The 21,717-nt window shown below is 45.7% G+C and overlaps 1 protein-coding gene across 3 annotated transcripts in view; it reads left to right on the top strand.

The window, feature by feature from the left end:
* The window catches only part of PALM2AKAP2 (PALM2 and AKAP2 fusion), a 446,352-nt gene that overhangs the window by 115,250 nt on the left and 309,385 nt on the right, over positions 1–21,717 (top strand). For all 3 annotated transcript variants that reach the window (XM_059411096.1, XM_059411097.1, XM_059411099.1), the window contains exon 2: positions 5,547–5,592. In XM_059411096.1, coding sequence (XP_059267079.1) covers positions 5,547–5,592 — 46 coding nt within the window. The remainder of the gene's footprint in view (positions 1–5,546; positions 5,593–21,717) is intronic.

Here is a 21,717-nt window from a genome sequence, read left to right as displayed (position 1 = left end):
CAATGGGCAGGACCAACGGTGAGCTACCAGCCTGAAAGAATTTTTGGATGCTGTTGCCTTCAGGATCCTTGGCAGGTGCTCGTGCCTGACGGAGCCCAGATTGCACGCCATATTGTAGCTTCTAGGGGATCTGGGGAAGCAAGTGTCTGGCATTTCCCAGCTTCTAGAACAAGAGGTGGCTCTGACTGTCACTATGGTTTGTAATATGGGAATCCCCCAAAGATGGAAAGGGGTTCACAAATTGGGCAACCAAAAAACATGAAAGAATCTGCTACACCTCCCTCTGGGCAAAGGCCCAAGGTTCAGTGTTATGAATCTCTTCCCTCCTTTGACTTTTTGCCATATCTGGTTTGGCAATCCTCAGCACTGACTAAAGATACAACCACTGTGTATCATGGGCCTCGGGTAGTTAAAAACCACTGAGGAAGTACACACAATGGGTCATGGGTCTTTTGTCTATTCCTCGTAAACTCAGTCCAATGGTTCCAAACCCATCCCTAACCCCTACCTCACCCCATAGGAATTTGTTTTTGTATAGGGAAATGTGTTCCATGGAAATCCTGATGCAGACTTTTGGGTAGGAACCATGTCTTAATTCCGCCCATTTCCCACAGCTTCTTTACAAACCATTTCTGTTTTTTTTTTGAAGTCCCCCACCCCCATCCCATTAATCTCAACCAATGATTCTTAGGTGGGAAAATGAGGCTACTTGATGCATACTCACTTTTCTCTCCTTCAACTCAAAATTTCTTCTTGTCTCTACCCATTTCATCCTCCTGCCCTGCTTAATTTCTCCTTCTTTCCAAGGCTAACCTGGCCACCAGTGCTCACGGTCGAATCTGAGACTTAATACTTACCTTCCTTTGGACTGTGTCTTTGGCCTCACTTTCCTGATGTCAAAATTCTCTTCATACCAGAAGCATTTCAAGTCTTGCGTGACTTAACGACTCTTCAGCTGGACCCTGCCTCCCATAAACCACCTGCCCATTCCTCCAGCCACCTTCATCTTTCATATCCAAAGTTCAGAGAAGAGTGGTCTGTGCTCATGAATCCTTCCCCCTCCACTTTTCATTCATTCCCAACTCCCTGTAATCACTTCTAGGCCGACTCCCCCCCACACACTGCTCTCCCAATGTCACACATCTGGCTTCCTGACTGCCCAAGCCAGTGGCCCCTTCTTAGTCTGCATCCTTCTTGATCTATCAGAAGCATCTAACACTTCTGAAAACCCCTTTCCTCCTCTTGTGGCATTTGATACAAACATAACTCCTGATTTTTCTTTCTACTTCTCAGATGATACTTTCTTAGACTCCTTTGTTGGGCTTTCTCTTTTTCTTGTTCTGTTTTCCCTATCTGGCCATTCTTGTGTCTTTCCCACAACCTTAACATAGATGACACCAAGAGATGTGTCCCCAAACCTGATCTTCTGTGTTGTGATTCAGAGCTTTCCAACTGATCATTTCCAGAGGGTGCGCAGGCTCTTCTCCCACCCCATCTCCCTTCCAGGACTTCTGTCTTTTTTTTTTTTTTTTTTTTTTTAGTTTAAATTCAATTAATTAACATAAAATATATTATCAGTTTCAGAGGTAGAGTTCAGTGATTCATAAGTCTTATATAATACCCAGTGCTCATTACATTACACGCCCCCCCCTTAATGTCCATCACCCAGTTACCCCATTCTTCCCACTCCTCTCCGCTCCAGCAACCCTCAGTTTGTTTCCTATGATTAAGAGTCTCTTATGGTTTATTTCCCTCTCTGATTTCATCTTGTTTTATTTTTTCCTCCCTTTCCCTATGATCCTGTTTTGTTTCTTAAATTCCACATATGAGTGAGATCATATGAGAATTGTCTTTCTTGACTTATTTTGCTTAGCCTAATATCCTCTAGTTCCATCAATGTCATTGCAAATGGCAAGATTTCATTTGTTTTGATGGCTGAGTAACATTCTGTTGTATATGTATACCATATCCATTCATCTTTCCATAGTTTGACTATTATGGATATTGCTGCTATAAACATAGGGGTGCAGGTACCCCTTCGGATCACTACATTTATATCTTTAGGGTAAATACCCAGTAGTGCGATTGCTGGGTCATAAGGTAGCTCTATTTTCAACTTTTTTTTAAAGATTTTTTAAATTTATTTTTTATTTTTAAATAAACATATAATGTATTATTAGCCCCAGGGGTCCAGGTCTGTGAATTGCCAGGTTTATACACTTCACAGCACTCACCATAGCACATACCCTCCCCCATGTCTATAACCCCACGACCCTCTCCCTCCTCCCCTTCCCCCCAGCCACCCTCAGTTTGTTTTGTGACATTAAGAGTCTCTTATGGTTTGTCTCCCTCCCGATCCCATCTTGTTTCATTTATTCTTTTCCTATCCCGCAAAACCCCCCGCATTGCATCTCTACTTCCTCATATCAGGGAGATCATATGACAGATAGTTGTCTTTCTCCAACTGACTTATTTCGTTAAGCATAATACCCTCTAGTTCTATCCACATCATCGCAAATGGTAAGATTTCATTTCTTTTGATGGCTGCATAGTATTCCATTGTGTATATATACCACATCTTCTTTATCCATTCATCTGTTGATGGACATCTAGGTTCTTTCCATAGTTTGGCTATTGTGGACATTGCTGCTGTAAACATTCGGGTGCACGTGCCCCTTCGGATCACTGTTTGTACCTTTAGGGTAAATACCCAGTAGTGCAATTGCTGGGTCGTAAGGTAGCTCTATTTTCAACTTTTTGAGGAACCTCCATGATGTTTTCCAGAGTCCTAGAACCAGCCTTCATTCCCACCAACAGTGTAGGAGGGTTCCCCTTTCTCCACATCCTCGCCTTCATCTATCATTTCCTGACTTGTTAATTTTAGCCATTCTGACTGGTGTGAGGTGGTATCTCATTGTAGTTTTGATTTGTATTTCCCTGAGGCTGAGTGATGTGGAGCACTTTTTTCATGTGTCTGTTGGCCATCTGGATGTCTCCTTTGCAGAAATGTCTGTTCATGTCTTCTGCCCATTTCTTGATTGGATTCTTTGTTCTTTGGGTGTTGAGTTTGATAAGTTCTTTATAGATTTTTGGATACTAGCCCTTTACTGATAAGACATTTGCAAATATCTTCTCCCATTCCATGACTCCTTTGAAAAAAAGATTTTTTTATGGTAAATTATACATGGCATAAAACTTACCACTTTAAAAAAACTTTTAAGTGTACAGTCCAGTGACATTAAGTCCATTTACATCGTGCTCCTCTATTCCCTTTTAATATCTATATAGCTGGGGCAAGGGAGGACCATTTCTTATTCATTACCTGTTGATTTCGGGGGCCTGTCCTACCTCTGTTATCACTGGCTGAGCCTGGTGCTGAGTGAGGAGGAGCATGAGTTCTGGAAGTCTGACCTGAGTTTAAGTCTCAGCGTTATGACTCTGGCTGGAACTGTCAGCTTCACGGGTCTCACTTTTCTCATCTTGTTATTCTCTCCTATTGTTGGGTACACAGTCAGTCTGCCAAAGCAATGACAGCTGGGTTTATTTGTGAGCAAACACCCTGCAAAGAACTTGACCTGCGGGAGCTAGTGCTGGAAGTGAAGAGAAAATGAAGTGTTTGAAGAAAGTGATAGATCTTGGGGTGCCTGGGTGGCTCAGTCATTAAGCGTCTGCCTTCGGCTGGGGTCCTGATCCTAGGGTCCTGGGATCGAGCCCCACGTTGGGCTCCCTGCTCTGCAGGAAGCCTGCTTCTCCTCCTCCCACTCCCCCTGCTTGTGTTCCCTCTCTTGCTGTGTCTTTCTATGTCAAATAAATAAATAAATAAAATCTTAAAAAAAGAAAGAAAGGAAGGAAGGAAGTGATAGATCTTAGCCAGAAAATAGACTTTCTGGATAAATTGGAGTGGGATGTTGACTCGAGCACTGGCTTGGATTTATGACACAAATAACTCCACCTACACCCTTTATGAAAAGGAAGAGAAAACAATCAATCAGTAAAGCTGTTTTGGTGATGACTTCAGTGTTCGGGCAGAGTAGTAATTGCTCATCAAATGACAGGTAAAACCTCTGTGAAAGTTGAAAAAGCAATTTAGTTGAATTGCAAGAATTTGCCCAGGAAAGAGGTGATTTGGGGAAATTCAAAGTGCATACCTTTTAAAAAGCCTTTCAAGTCCTGCATTTATAGAATCATCAAGGGTCTAAAGAGGTAGGATTGTTTTGTTTCATTTCTTTCAGTGTTTATTATTTCATTTTATGGAGGAAAGTTTACTTGTGAGTGTCCTGAAGGTTAAGAGGTATTTTGTTTGTATTTAGCCTTTATTTCCTTTTGGACTTGGTCTTATCCATCTCTCACATTCAGCCCAGGGCTGGTCACAAAAGATGCACTTTAGTACGGTTTAAAGGAATAGTGAAGTATTTCAGTGACCTGATTTTGCTTTTCCTTTCAGAGCCTGTGTAAAGAAGTAAAGACTCTGAGTTTCAGCCCAAAATGTCACAGGATAATGATAGAAACAGCTTGCCCTTTACAAAGCACCTTCATATATTTTATCTCATTAATCACTGACGACATTCCATTTTTCAGATGAGGAGACTGAGGTTCAGAGTGGGTAGGCAAGTTGCTGGCATTTTCACTGATTTGTCAAGCCCCACCTAGCCCAGCAACGGACACTACAAACTCTCTGTTGTCTCTCTGAGCCACATTTGGCATACAGAGAGGTAGGTGGCCAGTGTTGAGCTATATACCCTGGCCGCGGCCCACGTGACCTCTGAGCACCCTGTCATCTAAGGCATGTGGGCGAGGCAGTCCTTCCCTACTGGAAATGTCCCCACGTGGAGCCCAAGCATCTGGCATAAGCTAGAAGGCGGCCAGAACACTCGGCGGCCACAGCCCGCACGTCACAGCACGTGCTTGGGGCCCGCTTTCTGCCAGAGGCCCCTCTGCTGGCTGGCACTGGCGCCACCTTGCCCTGCTCAGACTCCAGAGAGCGCCCGTCCACCCCGGAGCCAGCCCTGCGCCCCAGCCGCTCGCCCTGCGCCCGCGCCCCAGGTGCCCACCGCACGCGCGCTCCCGTCGGCGCCTGGGGACCCCAACTCCCCTGCGGCGACAGCCCGGCGTCTCCTGGCCGGCTAGAGCCACTGGAGCGGGGGCGGTGGCCGCAGGTCCCCCACATCCCAGGGGCGGAGCGAGGCGCCGAGACGTCAGGGCGGAGGACCAGCGCGGGGCGGGCGCGCCCTCCCGGCGGCTGCCCGTGGCCCACGTCCCCGACTGGCGCGGCCGGCCGCGGCCGGGAGCTGCAGTTAGCGGCGGCGCTGGGGCGCATCCAGGCGGCTGGGCGGGCGGGGGCCGGAGGCTGAGCCGGGGCGAGCCAGCCGTGCGCACAGCTCTACCCGCCACCCACCCCCCACCCCAAGCGGACCCCCGGCCGCCCCTCGGCTCTACCCTGAGCTTCTAGCGCAGCGCCCCGGGGTGCCCATCCATTTCCGTGGGTTGACTACAGCGTGTGTTTTGTTTTTCTTTCTTTTCCCCCCTCCCCGTGTGCCCTTCTCCAGGATGGCAGAGGCGGAGTTGCACAAGGAAAGGCTGCAAGCCATAGCAGTAAGTCCACTTTCATTTTATTTTCTTGCTCTATTGTCTGGGATGGAAGGGGACCCCGAGTGTTTCGGGGCCATCGACATTCCAGCACAGTAGCCGCCGGGCATGTGTTTGGGGGATAAAAGTCTGTCAAAGCTCAACTACGCTGCTTTTTCTTGTAGACGTCTGTGGATAGAAATCCCCAGGGCGCGCTTTGGGCTGGGGATTTGAATGTGGAAGACTGGCTTAGAAATAAGATGCTTGCTGGTGGGCTTTGGGAAAAGACCAGACGCATGGGGGGGGGGGGGGGGCGATTCCTGGAATATCAAGTCACCCAGTGATGGGTCCTACTCTGACTGCATACACTGGAGAAGCAAGAAAACGGCGACCAGAACAGTGGCTGCCACCCTTCCTGAGGAAGCTGTTCGGTCTCTTAAGTGGGAAACCAGCAGTCAGCCCCTAGACCAGCCCCGCGTAAAACCTCCTCCCTGAAACCCGGGGTGTTCATTTTCCCTGTTCTCTCTGATATTGACAAGGACATTGGCACTAGCCTCCATCCTGGAGGTGGTCTGGGAACTACTTAGAGCATCTGGGTCCTGGGCATAATATTTCAAGAGAGCATCCTTCTTTTCCCTGGGGTGGACAATCTGAAACCTATTTTCAGCATAGGAAGGAGCAACCAGTTTTGGCCAAGTTTACATGCACTTTTGGAAAAGTGTACCCTTGTGCATCTCGAGTGAAAAAGGAGAACTTTCTGGGACTGTGTGGATTTGAGCAATCTTGCCTCAGTGTTGCCAACGATCCGCAGATGTGGTATTTTTACTGGAGCCACCGCAGCTGGATTATATATCTCCTTCGCAGATGAGGGAATGATTACTGCTGCTGTATGAAATATTAACAATTAAAAGAGGTCTGTTCACATATTGGCCTAAAAGAATCTCCAGACGTTCTTCTACCTAAGTACCTTTTTTTTTTTGGTCCAAGAGTTCTCTGGAAACACATATAAATCTGTCGGAGAAATTGTGTGTAATGTTTTGGAAACGAAGTATATTAAAGTGTTTTCAAAATCTTTGGACAGATTCTTCATGGGGAAAATGCACGTAGGCCTTTTTTTTTTCTTTAAAAGAATCGTTTGATATGGTTCCCAGGGCACTGGGACCGTCTTTACCAATGTCTTCACATTTTAAATGTCTTAGAGACTTGACCACTGAAATGGGAGGGACATTTGTCGGCAGTGTTGAAATGCTATGGTTTTTTTTGGGGGGGGTTGGTCTATTGGGCAATCTTTGAACTTGGTCCTTCAGAACTAAGGAAGGCTGTTTTGTTGTTGTTTTTGTTGTTGTTGTTTTCTCTTTTCCCTTTCCCTCTGTGCATGTATATTTGGATGGTTAATGAAGTTATTTTACGGTTTCTAAAGCTAGTGGCGAGGCAGTGTGGCCAGTGTGTCCTGTCAAACTTGATAAGAATGGAGATATTCACTTACTCGTGCCATGTAGCTGCTGGGTGTTTTATGTAAACTGAATAATGGGCGGCTTTAACCGCCCCGAAGTGGCCGCTCCAGAGGCGGTTCAGTGGCTCCTAGCCTGTGTGAGGGTTTCCAACAGTTGTCACATTTTCTGCCTTTGCATGAACAGCTTTCCTGGATGCCTGAGAACAGCTGAGCCTTATGAAAGGACTTGCTCTCTGAATGGGGAGTCAGTAGCAGCTAATGCTGGGGCCACCCCTTTCCAAAGGGGCTTGGGTAATCCCGGGAGGAAGCCGGTGGATTTTCAAGAAAGACTGCGCCAGTCTTTTTGGAATTCTCTTGAGTGTATGATACGTTTAAAGACAAATACTTGTGCCTGTTCAGGTGTGGAATTGAGCTCGTCCTGGACCCGGGAAGATGTTGATGATTCTCATGACTGTATCAGTTTCAATTAATACCTGTTGTTATTGGTTTGGATACACTAACTGTGTGTGTGTGACACACAGGGAGAGACTTAAGAAAGGAGAGAGGTCAGCGGGTCTTGATGACCGTATCAGTAAATAGTTCTATGCTATGCTTTGGCCTAGGGCACACTCTCCGAATCTGGCAAATGCTCCCTCTCTCTTCCACCTTCCTAGAGTTCTCAGGGGACCATCAGGAGGAACGTCCTAAGCCTTCCTCTAGAGCCTAGCACTCCTGCAGTATGTCAGGAAATGAGAAAGAGAACGAGCACAAGTCCTTACCTCTTCACCAACCTGGGCTCCTCCCTAAGCGGCGGAACAGAGAGACGAGGATTCTAGGCTGAGCGGTCCTGGGCAGTCTTTAGTCTGGACTGCTGTTCCTTCGTCTGTGCAGTGAGCTCATGCATTCTACCTCGTGGGCTTCTCGCAAGGTTTAGCTCTGAGACACGTGAAGTACCTGGCATGTGGTTGTCATTAGATGGTTTGGAGGCAGAGCCCTTGAGCTCCTGAATCCCCATTCCCATCTATAGCAACGCTGTGTCCCGTGAGGCATGGAGACAGGACCTCTGGAGCACAGAGCCTGAACAACTTTTTACATTTTCCCTTTTAATTCTGACAAAGGCCAGGGCTGTGTCCAGCATCAGTTCCTCCTGCTGCTTCAGGCACAGGTCTGTCACCTGAGGATTCCTCCATCCATTCGTTCCCTGGGTCCTCACGGCATGCCTCCCCTGGAAAGGCACTATCAACACCAAAACGTCAGTGTCCCCACGTTTCATCCTTCAGAGGAAAGATACTACCTTTTACATACTTACATCCTGAGAGGACAGATGTCCTGTGACCCATTTGCCACATGGTCATCTGGGATTTCTCCCCCACCCCCACTGGAATGAAATACTCAGAAACTGTGGTACTTTAAATGGAATCTTCCAGTTGAACCCAGAGCCTGATCAATGAGAAAAGATGGATTTCTCATCCTACCTCTTGCAAAAGAAGAGCAGGTCCATCTTTGGCAACTTTCTCTGCTCCCTTCCACCTGTGGGACATTCCAAAGTGATAATATCAGGACAGAGCAGAGGGCTTGTATAGCAGAATGAGTGTGAATAATAATTCTGGGGAGTAATGATACAATTGCCATTTATTGAACATCATCTATTCAGCAAGGCACTGTGTGATCGGCTTTTTTTTTTTAACCTTAAGTTTTTAATAATCTAAAGGAGAAACACAAACAATTACTTATGCAAATGAGCCACTCACGTGAGCAGGGAAACCAGCCTCTAGGAGTTGCAGAACATTCCCTGGAGAGGAGGCATTGGAGCAAGTCCTGAAGACTGGGTCAAATCACATATAACATAATAACCTTCCTAATTAGCAGGAGGCATTTATTGGTTTCTTGTTAGTTTATTACTCATCTGGAACACTTAATATGAGAAAGGAAAAGCCAAAAGCATGAAGAGGTTCAGTCAGTAGCTAAAGGCACAAACTCAATAATGAGACTAAAGGGCATTTCAACACACACTATGTCATTTAATACTAACAAACTGATGAGGCAGGAAATGCTGTATTATCCGCATTTTGCAGAGAAAGAGCCCAACATGAACAGAGAGTGTCAAAGCCAGGATTTGAACCAACACTTCAGAGCGCTGGAGCCCCCGTATTGACTCCTGTCCTGAATTGCTACTCCCAAGATGGTGGCAGCTTCTGCTTTTCCTGGGGGCACATTCCAGTGCAGGTGGTTCCAACAGCCCCAGTGGGAGCCAACAAGGGAGAAGCAGACTGATTGAGTAGCACTGGGAAAGGCCAAGACAAACTGGGAGGCTCACATCCTTTTGAGAGTCTTCCAAGCCGGGTTTCAGTGCATGGAAATATCTGATGTACTTTCTAACTGAGTGAGTAACACTCTCTTGGGAGAGAAGCTATGGAGTCTCATTGGAAATCAGCCTCGGGAGAGGATGTTACGTCTGCATCCTTGAGAAAGACAGTCTTCCTTGGGCATGTGGGAAGATAAGTATATGTTGCAGAGGTCAGCATGTGCAGTAGCCCACAGAGCCATGTGGACAAGGTCTCGGCCTCTAACAGGGACCAGCATAAGCATGGTCACAAATATGAAAGGCCAACCCAACCTACACATGCTTTTTAGAGAATTTTTGTCATTTCGTGAGAACCCACTCTGTGGAATAATGAAAACGATCTTTTGCATCTCTATGCTGATTTACAATATACAGACGCCTGCGTAGGTTACCTTAATTCTGAGCTGGGTGCGGCATTATCATCACTTTACAAGTGAGGATACAGAGCTATCCAAGCTCACCCAGAGAGATGTGGGAGAGTTGTATTAAGCCCAGTCTCTCCTGACTCCCAGTCCTTGTGTTAGCGACACATCTGGTTTGGAAGGCCTACGCCGATGAGCGTGGGAGCTCCACAAGAGTCCTCCTGAGCTAGGGGCAGGAGGAGAGGGATGAGCCTGTGGGTATGTGGGCCTGGAAGTGCCTCCGTGAAGTCTGCCCTTCTGGGGATCTCACTTGGGGCTCCCTGCCACCGTCTTGAAACTCACACACACTTAGTGGGTCTGGGGCTCCCACTTGATCCCATTCTCTGTCCTGAGAAGGCCTGGATGTGGGTGGGTGGCTTAGGTTGGCCCCGCGTGCACTTGCAGAGAAACACATTTGGCATTTCCTTGGCATTTCCTTGGATTCACATCTCAGTACCTCTTCTTTCCTTGAAATGATAAGGCCTAGAATACCACCCGGGTTACGGTGTGGGACCAGGGACCAGGGTGCCAATCAGCCTGCATTTGATCCAGGCCACTTAGGTTGGTCTGCATAGCCTGGGCAGAAGTCCTGGCTGCCATTTACACGTGATCCAGCCCAGTCCAACTTCCCAAGTCAGGGACCCCTCAGAGCATTTAGAGATCCAAACCCCAAACCCTTCAGTAAAAACAACAATAACAACAACAATAAACCAAACCAAAACAAAAACTCCGATTCTTGCAGGGACCATCCCTGTACAGGTCCCTTGTACATGTGCAAGGTCATACACCCACCTCTCTGGCCCCTTATCTGGACCTCTGAGTATTTCAGGCTTTAGTCTCTTGGGACAAAGAGCCGCTGCTCTGACAAGAGCCCTGAGAAAGAATAGCAGTCATCACTAAAAAGTCCTCATAAAAAAAGCCAAGCAGCGGGGCTTGTGGGTTATGATTTGTCAGTATTTAAGGGAAACCAGGGCTCGGTACTGGTGCTTCTATATTTCTTCTGGGCTGCCCAGCACTTTTGGGACCCCTGCTGTTGGCCGTTTGAACTACCCACATTTCATCACGGATCCCTTTTGGGAATGTTGTTCAACTCGCTTGACGATAATCATTATGTGGTGTGACATCCGTCATCAGGAGGTGTGACATTGATGGAGACAGCAAATGGGCTCTGATGCATGGAGACAGTGGTCCCCTGGGCTGGTAGCGACTCGCACGGTCTGACTGGTTACGAGCAAGGTTTCTGGTGTCCGAAAGCCTTGGCTCGAGTCCTGGCTTTTCTCTTAGTATCTGTATGACCTCACTGTCCCTCATTTTCCTCATCAGTAAGATGGAGATAATGATAATACCTATCTCATGGAATTGTTGTGTGTGAAGGTTATTTGAGAAATTTCATGGGAGCTCAGAGCAAGGACTCAGAAAGCACTACGCCAAAGTCTTTAGTTACAAGTGAATCATTGAATCATACCTCATGGATCTTTAAACAGAAAATGGACACTAAGAATGGAAGATGAATTCTGTTAACTTCAACATTTTTGTCAAACTGGGAAATTCAAATGAACAGAGTAGGTATTGAGCATTTCCAGTGCAGAAGGATACCACTAATAACAGTGAAAAGGATTGTTTATGGTGGATAGGAGTTGCAGATTTAAAGGCTCCAGGGGCCAACATGTAACATGGAGGCTGGGGGGCAGCAGTGAGGATCTGGAGAGCAGACACCGCTCTTTGGTTAGGATCCAGTGAATTTATACCACGTGAGAATGCAAGTGAGTTCTATGTTGTTACGTCCACTTATCTATCTAGAGAAGTGGGAAATCTGCTTCTTAAAAATGTGGGATCTCCCATTTAAGAAAGAACTAGTTTCAAAACTTTAAAAAAAATTGTGGATACAACAAAATTCCTTTGGGTCAACAGGTCAACCTTTTATGACCTCCAGATGTAGGTAGAGCTTTGAACTTTATGATGTGCTTTTCTTATGCATGGACTTATTTGGGTTTCGTAAGGATACTGTGAATTAGTACGGCCAGCACCCTCTCGGTGTTTCATAATGTTACAAAATCAGGGTGTATTTTCACCAGGGTTTTGTGAGTTTGTTGTCCAAATGTTTGGACTGTTGGAAAAACAGTGCGCATTTGCTGTATCTTTTGACATTAAGTGAGCTTTTGGTAATCACTAACATTTTTGTAACCCAGAATATTCACATCTGGGTGGGTGATTGCTCTCTCAAAATTAACAGAAAAATTTTAGACAATCAGTATCTTGAGATGGGAAATTCCTGTTCTAGAGGAATCTTTAGGAACAAGGTATACATGTCTGAGCCCCTCACATAAATCACCCAGGGTGTTTATATGATATCAATTTATTACCAGCCTCACATAATGAACAACCTAGGGAGACCCAGCAGGGGTTAGGACTTCTAGTAATAGCGGCAACTGCCATTGGGCACAGACAGTTTGCCAGGTAAGGTGTAGAACAGTGATTCTCAAACCTTAATGTATTAAGATCCCCTGAGAGCTTGCAAGGCAACCCCCTGGCAGCATGTTTGATTCTGTAGGCCCCGGGGTGGGGCCTGAGAACTTGCGTTTCTAACGAGTTCCCAGGAGATGCTGTTCCCAGCTGCAGCTGCTGTTTTGGGGAACACAAGTGGAGCACACCTGCAAAGGGACAGAATATGAATGGTCAAGAAAGATGGCAGCCTGGGTCTTGATCTGTGCCTCATACCCATTGTGACATGTCCAGGAGTTTGTGTGCTGTGGATATCTTCAAGAGGCAAAGTAGAATAAAAGATCAATTCAGTCATGATCAGCGGGAGCCTGAACAAAGCTCTGTTTGAAAGTGATCCAGCATGTTCCTCTCATGTCAAGTGGCTGATCAAGAAGAGGTCTCTGTTTGGGTAGTTGCTTTAACTGATTTAAATATAGGGAAGTTTCTATCTGTTGGTCACTTGAAGACACTGGTTTGAAAGGTATGCTTGGGATTGGCTGATTAAAACCATGGGCCACCAAATTCCCGGAGGGGGCACCTCAGTGAGACAAGAAGTCATGCAGTGCAGTCGATAGCCAACCTACCGTGGGAAGACACTGAGGGGTACATGGTACCTAGTACAGTGCTCTAGATGGTTCCATAGCAGATCAGGCCATGGAGCCTGGTGGCAGCCCCTCCACCACCCCCCACGCCTGGTTCCTCATACAGCTGCTTCTCATGTGGGCAACTCCAGTGGGGGCTGCCAGGACAAGCCGCAACTGAGACTCATTTACTCAATGATGGTTAATGATTCTCTTAAGCCAGTCTGCGTGCACACAGGCATAGCTTGTCACTGGGCTTTCAAAGAGGAGTTTATTCTCGCAAAGCTGTCGTGGAGGCTTCTTTCATCCTTCCTTGTAGCGCCCCTCTTCTGAACCAACCCTTCATGTGCAGAAGGAGTCAGCCTCACCCAGGCTCTTCTCTGTCCTGAAGCTCCAGTCACAGAGGCCACCCCTGTACAGGACAAGGCCCAAGAGAACATGGATAGGATTGTGGGTGATGGCCGCCCAGCACGGGATCCTTTGCCGAGGAATGTTCGCACATGAGTGCTGTGGGTTTGGGAGAACACTGCACAGCTGAGACCTATTTCTGACAGGAAATGCCAGCAGAAGCAGAGGTTTGTGTGGGGCGGTGTGCGTTGGAGCTACATGGCCCTGGGTTAATTCTTATGTCATTTTTTTTCTCCCTTCGTTTCTCGTTGGATTAAAATCTTCAAAAGATTATTACGAGCGAGACAGATAAAGACAGCCTAGAGTCTATTTACTTAATGCTTGAACATATATTAAAAAATGCTGTGGGGTTAGTCTTTGACCCTAAGATCAGCGGTTCTGTTGCATCACATGAGTTCAGGCAGAAGATGGGAACAGGGAACACAGTACCTTTCCCTTGCATAAGATGGAGTGGAAAGAAAATCCATATGCATCCCCAAGATAAAAGCTCTAGGTGTAGATGAGAAGTTTGTGGGCCAGACCTCAGGACGCATCCTTCTACCTATCATCCCCTACCGAGCAGCCGAGTTCATTACCCTGAGGGCTCCTAGGCTCTTGACAGTCTGCCCCATCAGATGTCTTCAGAGCATTTGTAAAAGCTGCCCTTACTTTTTTGCTGAATTATACTGGTCTTCTTCCTATTCTAGGTGGGTGGGATTTCCCCCCCTACTTCTAAATTATAACCAGTCATCTGAGTATTCACTTTATTTTTAAATTCAGAGCTGAAACTTAAAACTTTGAGGGTTATAAAAAATGTTATTCTTCAGAGAAAAACACATGCTTGAAAAGTTAACCCCTTTAGTGGTAAGTGAGGGATCTCTCTCTGCGTCTGAGCAAAAATGGTGACAACTTTGAGGCCAGTGACTAGCACACAGGGCTCTAGGATTTGGGCAGCTCTGAGAGTATGCCTGGGCTGTCTGTGATGTGTGAGAGAGGCTGGGATCTAGGAGAGATGCCTCCTGGCTGAGAGGCGTAGAACCTTCTCTATGGGGCTTCTGGTCAGTCTCAAACACTGAGTTTCTATGGCCTGATTTGTCAACATGGGCTGATAATACCTGCCGCCTCTAATGGGGTGGGAAGTGGTGCAGAAGTTTCCTTGTTCCAGTGGGGCCGTGAGGCAGCTAAGGTCTGAAATGCAGAGAAGAGTAGAGCGGTTCCTCAAGAAATTAAAAATAGACCTGCCATGTGGTCCAGCAATCCAACTGGGTGTAGCTCTGGAGGAAATAGACTCTCTACTTTGAGGACATATCTGCAGCATTATTTATTATAGCCAAGACATGGAAAAACCCACGTGTCCATTGTCCCATGAATGGATAAAGAAAATGTGATATGTATTATAATGGCATATTATTCAGTCTTAAAAAAGGAAGTTCTGCCATGTATGACTACACAGATGGACCATAAAGGCATTATGTTACATGAAGTAAACCAGATGCAGAGAAACAAATACTGTGTGATCTCGCTTATACGTGAGATCTAAAAAAAAAAAAAAAAAAAAAGTCAAATTTATAGTAATATACAGTGTAATGGGTTTTACTAAGGCCTGGGAGGTGGGGCCAAGGGAAGATATTAATTGTCGGACTCCGGTAGGTTTTGCGGGCCAGCCGGTAGCTCCCCTTGGGGCTGAGCGGGATGGCGAGTGTCCCGAGTCCAGGTGCATTAACGAACGACACCAGGCTCGGGGGATCTGTCGAAGCAGGATCTCACTTTATTGAGCGGGGTTGCAGCTTATATTGGGTAGGGGATGGGAAATGAGGTCAGCGGGGAGAGAGCCTATGGGGTTTGGTTACGTAGTCAGTAACTGGGTAGGGTGTGTTGGGCGAGAGGAGGAAATATCAGAGATATGCGGAGCCGGAACCGCCACGTTGGCGCCAATACTGCCACAGGGGCGCCTTTTCTAGCCCGAAGAGAAGGCAGGCCAGCGCCATCTTTGCTGTGCCCAACAATTAATCAAGCCTACAACTTTAATTAGAAGATGAGTAAGTTCAGAAGACCTAATGTATAACATGATGACTAAGGTTAATAATAATGTGTTATATACTGGAAACTTGCTAAGAGAGTAGGTCTCCTGTGTTATCATCACACACAGACAGACACAGACACACACATGCACACAAATCACAACTATTTGAGGTGATGGATATATTACGTTGTTTGTGATGATCATTTTGTAGTGTATATCGAAACATCAAAACATCATGTATACTGTAGATATGTACAATTCTTACTTGTCAATCACACTTCAATAAAGCTGGGGGGAAAAGAAAGATCATTTTTTAAAAAATCTGAAAAGCTTGAAGCTATTGCGAGTGACCCTAACCCCTGAGGGCCCCATTTTTCTTTACCAGGTGCTTTGCAGCCAGCCTTGTTCATGAATAGCAGAGTCTGAACGTCTGTGTTCAACACACGGTGCTGTTCATTAAATAGAACTCACAACTGAAGCGAAAGGGTATTTAACAATTGGCGGGGTCTGTGTTCAACACACGGTGCTGTTCATTAAATAAAACTCACAAATGAAGCGGAAGGATATTTAACAATTGGCGGGTTAAGTCCCGGTGGGGATGCGTCGAAAGCCAGGGCAGAGCCTGGAGGCTAGGATGTATGCTTTACTGCCACCAACTACTAGAAGTAAGACTCTAGTAGCCTGATCACCCTCATCCTTATTCACGCTGGAGGGAGAATGGGAGATACCTGGGCAGTATTGGAGCTGAGAAGGGAGAAGGAAGAGGAAGTATTCATTCTGACAATACAGAGAAGAGGAGGTGACGGGGAAAGTAATTTCAAAGGCTCGGCGACCCCCTCCCCTCCACCTTCCACCATCATCTGTGTCTGGACATGTCAGCTGCTACGACCTCTAGATGATTCCAGCTGTCTGTCTTCCCTAAACCTGGGTCCACAGAGAAAAGCTGGAAGTTAGACTGGCTTAGCATTGGAAGGGCAGGCGTGGAACATCTCCCCTGTAGGGAGACAGGGAACCCCAGAGCTCTAAAAGCAAGTAAGATGTGGCAACTGCATCCTGTTGCATTTTTTAGGGGAAGGGAAGAGGGGTCTCCCAGCTTCTGAGAGCTTTTCATGGGCCCGACACCCGGCCGAATGCCTGGTGTTAAAAACCCAGATGTGTACGGATGCCAGGTTGAAAATGTGAAGATGTCCAGTTCTTGGGGTTGTGGTGACCCAGACAGAGTGGGTGCTTTTCAGGGATAGGCGGCACGCAGCCCTAGCTGATTGGTACTTTGTGGGAACACATGCCCAGGATCTTCCACTTTTTCAAGAGAAAACCTGGAGATCCAGCTTTTGAAGGAAGTCTGTTGATGTTTAAATGTTCACAGCGATTTAAACACTGGGTGGGCCAAACCTAACATAATGAGATTTTAACGCAGTGTGGGCTGGATCCATTTCCCATCCCAGTGCCCCCCTGCCAGCCCCCATCCTGGGCCACCAGCTTGCCACTTCTGCTTTTCACAGCGTATTTTATGTAATTGTCAGGCGTATGAGAAGGTGCTGGGGTGGTAGTGTTAACAGTGGGAAGCTGAGTGAGATGTAGATAGGCTTAGGCATGTTGGGCAGATTTGTGGGTGGGCCTGTCAGAAACCCTTTGTGGGCCTTTGGGGATGGGGACCTTGTAGGAGAACCATAGTCTTGGGTTAGAGTCAGGACAGCTACTTAAATCAGCTCCTTATGCAGCTTGCTTGAGGAACTGGTGAATTCTCCATAGACGTAACAACTGAAAGCCCTCTTTAAAAGACAATTAACAGAGCACATGTCACCGTTCTGAAGTATACATTTTTGAGGAGCGCGCAGCAGAGGGAGAGAGGAGAGGGAATCTTAAGCAGGCTCATGCCCGGCGCAGAGCCTGATCTCATGACCCTGAGACCTTGACCTGAGCAGAAATCAAGAGTCAGATCCTTAACTGACTGAGCCACCCAGGTAACCCTACTTCTCAGAATTTTAACACATGTGTAGATTTGTGTAACCACTGACAGAGTTGGTAGTGTTCAGTTCTGACAGCCTCCAGTACTCCCCCAAGAAGCACTGGTTTTAAATTTCTTCAGACACTGGCATGTTAAGTCGTTCTGCTTGCCCTTCCCTTTGCATCCTAACTTTAACCAGAACAGGAGACTGGGGTTCCCAGTCTCTGGTGGGTAGCTCTTTCCTAATAAGCACCGCTCCTAGACCTTTAACAAATTCTAATTTTCCGCTAGTAATTACCTTCTGCTCTAGGCTGGCCCCCCTTTTTCCCTATCCTCTACCAGGGTCATCACATTTAGCAACTAAAAATATAGGGTGCCCAGTTATGGCCTGGGGCACACTTTTATACTAAAAGATTGCTTGTTGACCTGACATTCAGATTTAACTGGACATCCTATATTTTATGTGATGAGCCCATCCCCTTCAAGTACACACCGCATCCGCCACCGATTTCAGAACCTGCTTCTCCTGGGGTTGTGTTTCACTCTTCCACGGTGACTCTGAAGATACCCCTTGGTTTTAAATAGTAACATGTTTTTGTAGGGAGAGAGGGCACGTATTGGAAGGATGAGAGGACCTCATCGATACATTAACGTGTTTCCAAGAAATCCACCTGACCTGTCTTTTCTGGAGACTAAGAAATGGTCTAATGTGTGTCGGGAGGAGAATTACTGGATTTCAGAAGTTGGTGCATTTCCCAGCCCCTCCTGCCCCTCCCTCAGCGCAACCTCTGAATAATATCCAACTGCACAGTCTAAATAAGGAGATCGCTCACACTGAATGGGTTTAAAAATACCACTGGAATGCGAGCCTTCAGCAAGCCATAGATCTCCTACTGTATTGAGTAAGATGGGGCCTGGTGGTGTGTTGCGAATGAGTCTCTCGGTGGCCCCAACTAGATGATTCCCAGCCTGGGTATTTGGGTTGCGAGTGTTGTGATAGTTGATTTATTTGTCTCGTTTTGTTTTTTCATTTATCAATTTTAACTAATGTGATTTCAGAATCCCAGTGAGACAAGAAGGAAAATCAATTTAATTTTTTAAAAATATTTTATTTATTTATTTGACAGAGATCACAAGTAGGCAGAGAGGCAGGCAGAGAGAGAGGGAAGAGGAAGCAGGCTCCCTGCTGAGCAGAGAGCCTGATGTGAGGCTCAATATCAGGACCCTGGGATCATGACCTGAGCTGGCTTTAACCCACTGAACCACCCAGGCACCCCGGAAAATCAGTTTTATATGACAGCTACAGAATTAAGAAAAATGAAAATTCCAATAATCTATCTAGGCCAAGGGTCAGCAAACAGTAGCCCACAGGTCAAATCGGGCCTGCAGCCTGTGTGGATAGGACCTGTGATCTTTATGTGACTCTTACAGTTATAAAAGAAAGGAAAACAGTCTTTTAAGGACTATTTCATGACACATGAAAATTATGTCAAGTTCAGATTTCAATGTGCACAAATAAAGTTTTATTAGAACATGGCCATCCCCATTCATTTATATGTTGTCTACGGCTAACTTCGTGCTAGGACAGCACATTTGGGTAGTTCGAACAGAGACCGTGTGGCCTGCAAAGCCTGAAATACTTATTTTATGACCGCTTCTAGAAAAATTTCTGTCGCCTGCTCCAGATGGCGTATCTTCTATGGTTGTGTCTGCCGTTAAGGCTCTAGGTGTCTTTTACCTTAAAGGAGTAACTGTTTTCTTCTTGCTGGCCATCCAGAACAATAGAGCGTGTCAGACAGGCTTGTACTGTTTCCTGAGCTACCGTGATGACAGGCTTATACTCCCTGAAGAGCTCACATGTGAGTTTTGCGACTGCAGAATTTTCTTGTTATATCCTTGCTATCCAAGCCACCAACTGCATGTTGTTTCCTTTTGACCGGAAAACCTGATCTCTTAGAAGAAATGGTTTGGCCCCTTTAAAAATAAATCATTACATTTAAAACCATTTTTCCCCCCGGTGACAGGGACTGAGAGGGTAGAGGAAAACCATTGGTGATTCTCCAGGTCATTTTTCTTTCTCCTCAGAAATTTCCAGAACCCTCCTTCTGCTCTCTCTGAGGATTTTGAGGGTGAAGTGTTAGACTGAGAGTCAGAGGACACACCTACCACTTTCCCAGAGTCCAAGCAGGAAGCCAGTGAACAGTGGCTTCTGACCAGCTGCCCTGTCATTTGTTAGCACATCATGGAGGGTTCATTACCTTCTGGAAGCCAGAGTGTCACAGTCTTCAGTGCACATGAAGTGACCGTCAGCTCAAGCTGATGGTGGCCTGTGGTGGCGGAGTCCATGCTGGCCTCTCTGAATCGACAAGTGTTTCCTTTCTGCTCTCTTGGCTTTCTTGTTTAGAAGGGCCAGGTGCCACCATGAAAGCTCCTCAGTGCACTCCAGCCCTGCACTCTTCTGTGTCCTGTGACAGCCGGTGGGGGCATGCATTCTGCATGTCGGATGCTCTGGATCACCTGACTCTGGTGACCAGGGGGGCTTATGTTCCTAGTTCCTCAGAACTCTAACACTTAGACAGTTCTCAACAGGCCAACATTCCCAGGGCACTACGCAGACAGCAGATTGAAACACAACCCCAGTCTTGTGAAAAGTGCTCATTACTTGTCTGGAGCTTCAGCTTGAGGGGCAGACCACGGGTTTGCCACACATAGAGAAGCTACAGAAGGACTCTCTGAGAGCATAGGCTGGGGGACACCATCTTTGTGCTCTCCCTTGGCCTCACTGCAGGTCACTGGTACTTGTCAGAAAGGAGCTTATACACTCATCTGAAGCCCTGATTTTTGCAACTGTCACCCAGGGGACACCTCCAGATCACCTGGTCTGGAGGCCAGCAGGGTTTACAGTTGGGGTTCCATGGGGATGTATGTATTTGCATGTTTTATTTTTTTCTATTTGTATTTTTAAAGATTTTTTTTTTTAATTTGGGTATTAGGGAGAGAGAGGGATAGAGGGAAAGGGAGAAACTGACTCTCCACTGAGCAGGGCACCGGACGCAACGCAGGGCTTGATCCCAGGGACCCAGGATCGTGACCTGAGACTAAGGCAGATGCGTAACCCACTGAGCCAGCCATGCACCCCTATTTGCATACTTTAAAAGCTGCTGCCTGAGGATCTGGTCTCCAATCAGCCTGAAACCAGGTGCTGATTGAGATCCCTCCCTTTGGAACACTGACAGGTCTTGATAGACCATTAACAACTAGGACCTATCAGGAATAAATCAGGCCTCTTAGACAGTCACAGTTCAACAATTTATTACAAGGATCATACATCAAGTGGGATTTATTCCAGGGACACTAGGATGGTTCAACATCCATAAATCAATTAACGTGATATACCACATTAATAAAATGGAGGATAAAAATGATAAGACCACCTCACTAGATGTTAAACATGCGACAAAATTCAACATCCATTTATGATAAAAATTCTCAACAAAATGGGTGTAGAGGGAATGTAGCTCAACTTAATAAAAGGCCATATCCGACAAGCCCACAGCTAATGTCATACTCAACAATGAAAAGCTGAAAACGTTTCCTCTAAAGTCAGGAACAAGACTAGGATGCCCACTCTTGTGGTTTTTATTCAACATAGTATTAGAAGTTTTACCCAGAGCAGTTAGGCAGGAAAAAGAATTAAAAGACATCCAAATTGGAAAGGAAGAAGTAAAACTGTCATTATTTGTGGATGACATGGTTTTATATATAGAAAACCTCAAGACTTCACTAAAAAATTGTTAGAACTAATAAAAGAATTCAGTAATGTTACAGGGTACAAAATCAATGTAGAAAAATCTGTTGGATTTTTATACACTAGCAATGAACTGTCAGAAAGAGAAATTTAGAAAAAAATACCATTTGCAATCGCATCAAAAAGAATAAAATACTAGGAAAAAATTTTAACAAAGGAAATGGAAGACCTTTATGCCAAAAACTATAAAACATTGATAAAAGAAATTGAAGAGACACAAATAAATAGGAAGAAATTTCATGTCAATAGATTGGAAGAATTAATATTGTTAAAATGTTCATATTACCCAAAGCAATCTGTTGATCTAGTGTAATCCCTATAAAAATCCTAATGGCATTTTTTTTTTTTTTTACAGAACTAGAACAAACAATCCTAAAATTTGTATAGAACCACTAAAGATCCAGAATAGCCAAAGAAATCTTAAGAAAGAGGTACAAGGCTGAAGGCATCATATACCTTCATTTCAAATTATATTACAGTATGGTGTTGGTATAAGAACAGAGGTGTAGAAACACAATAGATACGTGGAACACAATAGAGAGCCAAGAAATAAATCCATGCATATATGGTCAATTATGACAAAGGAGACAAAAATACACAATGGTCAAAGGACAGTCTCCTTTTTTTTCTTGAAGAATAAAATTGATAGGTTATATTTACTGTAATACACAGACCCCCTGCCTTCAACAACAAGCAAATGCACATTATTTTCAAAAATATGTAGAGTGTAGCCACAAAAATTGAACA

The sequence above is a fragment of the Mustela nigripes genome, chromosome 9 (genome assembly GCF_022355385.1).
Source record: "Mustela nigripes isolate SB6536 chromosome 9, MUSNIG.SB6536, whole genome shotgun sequence".
NCBI lineage: Eukaryota > Metazoa > Chordata > Mammalia > Carnivora > Mustelidae > Mustela > Mustela nigripes.
This window is presented reverse-complemented; position numbering and strand designations above follow the sequence as displayed.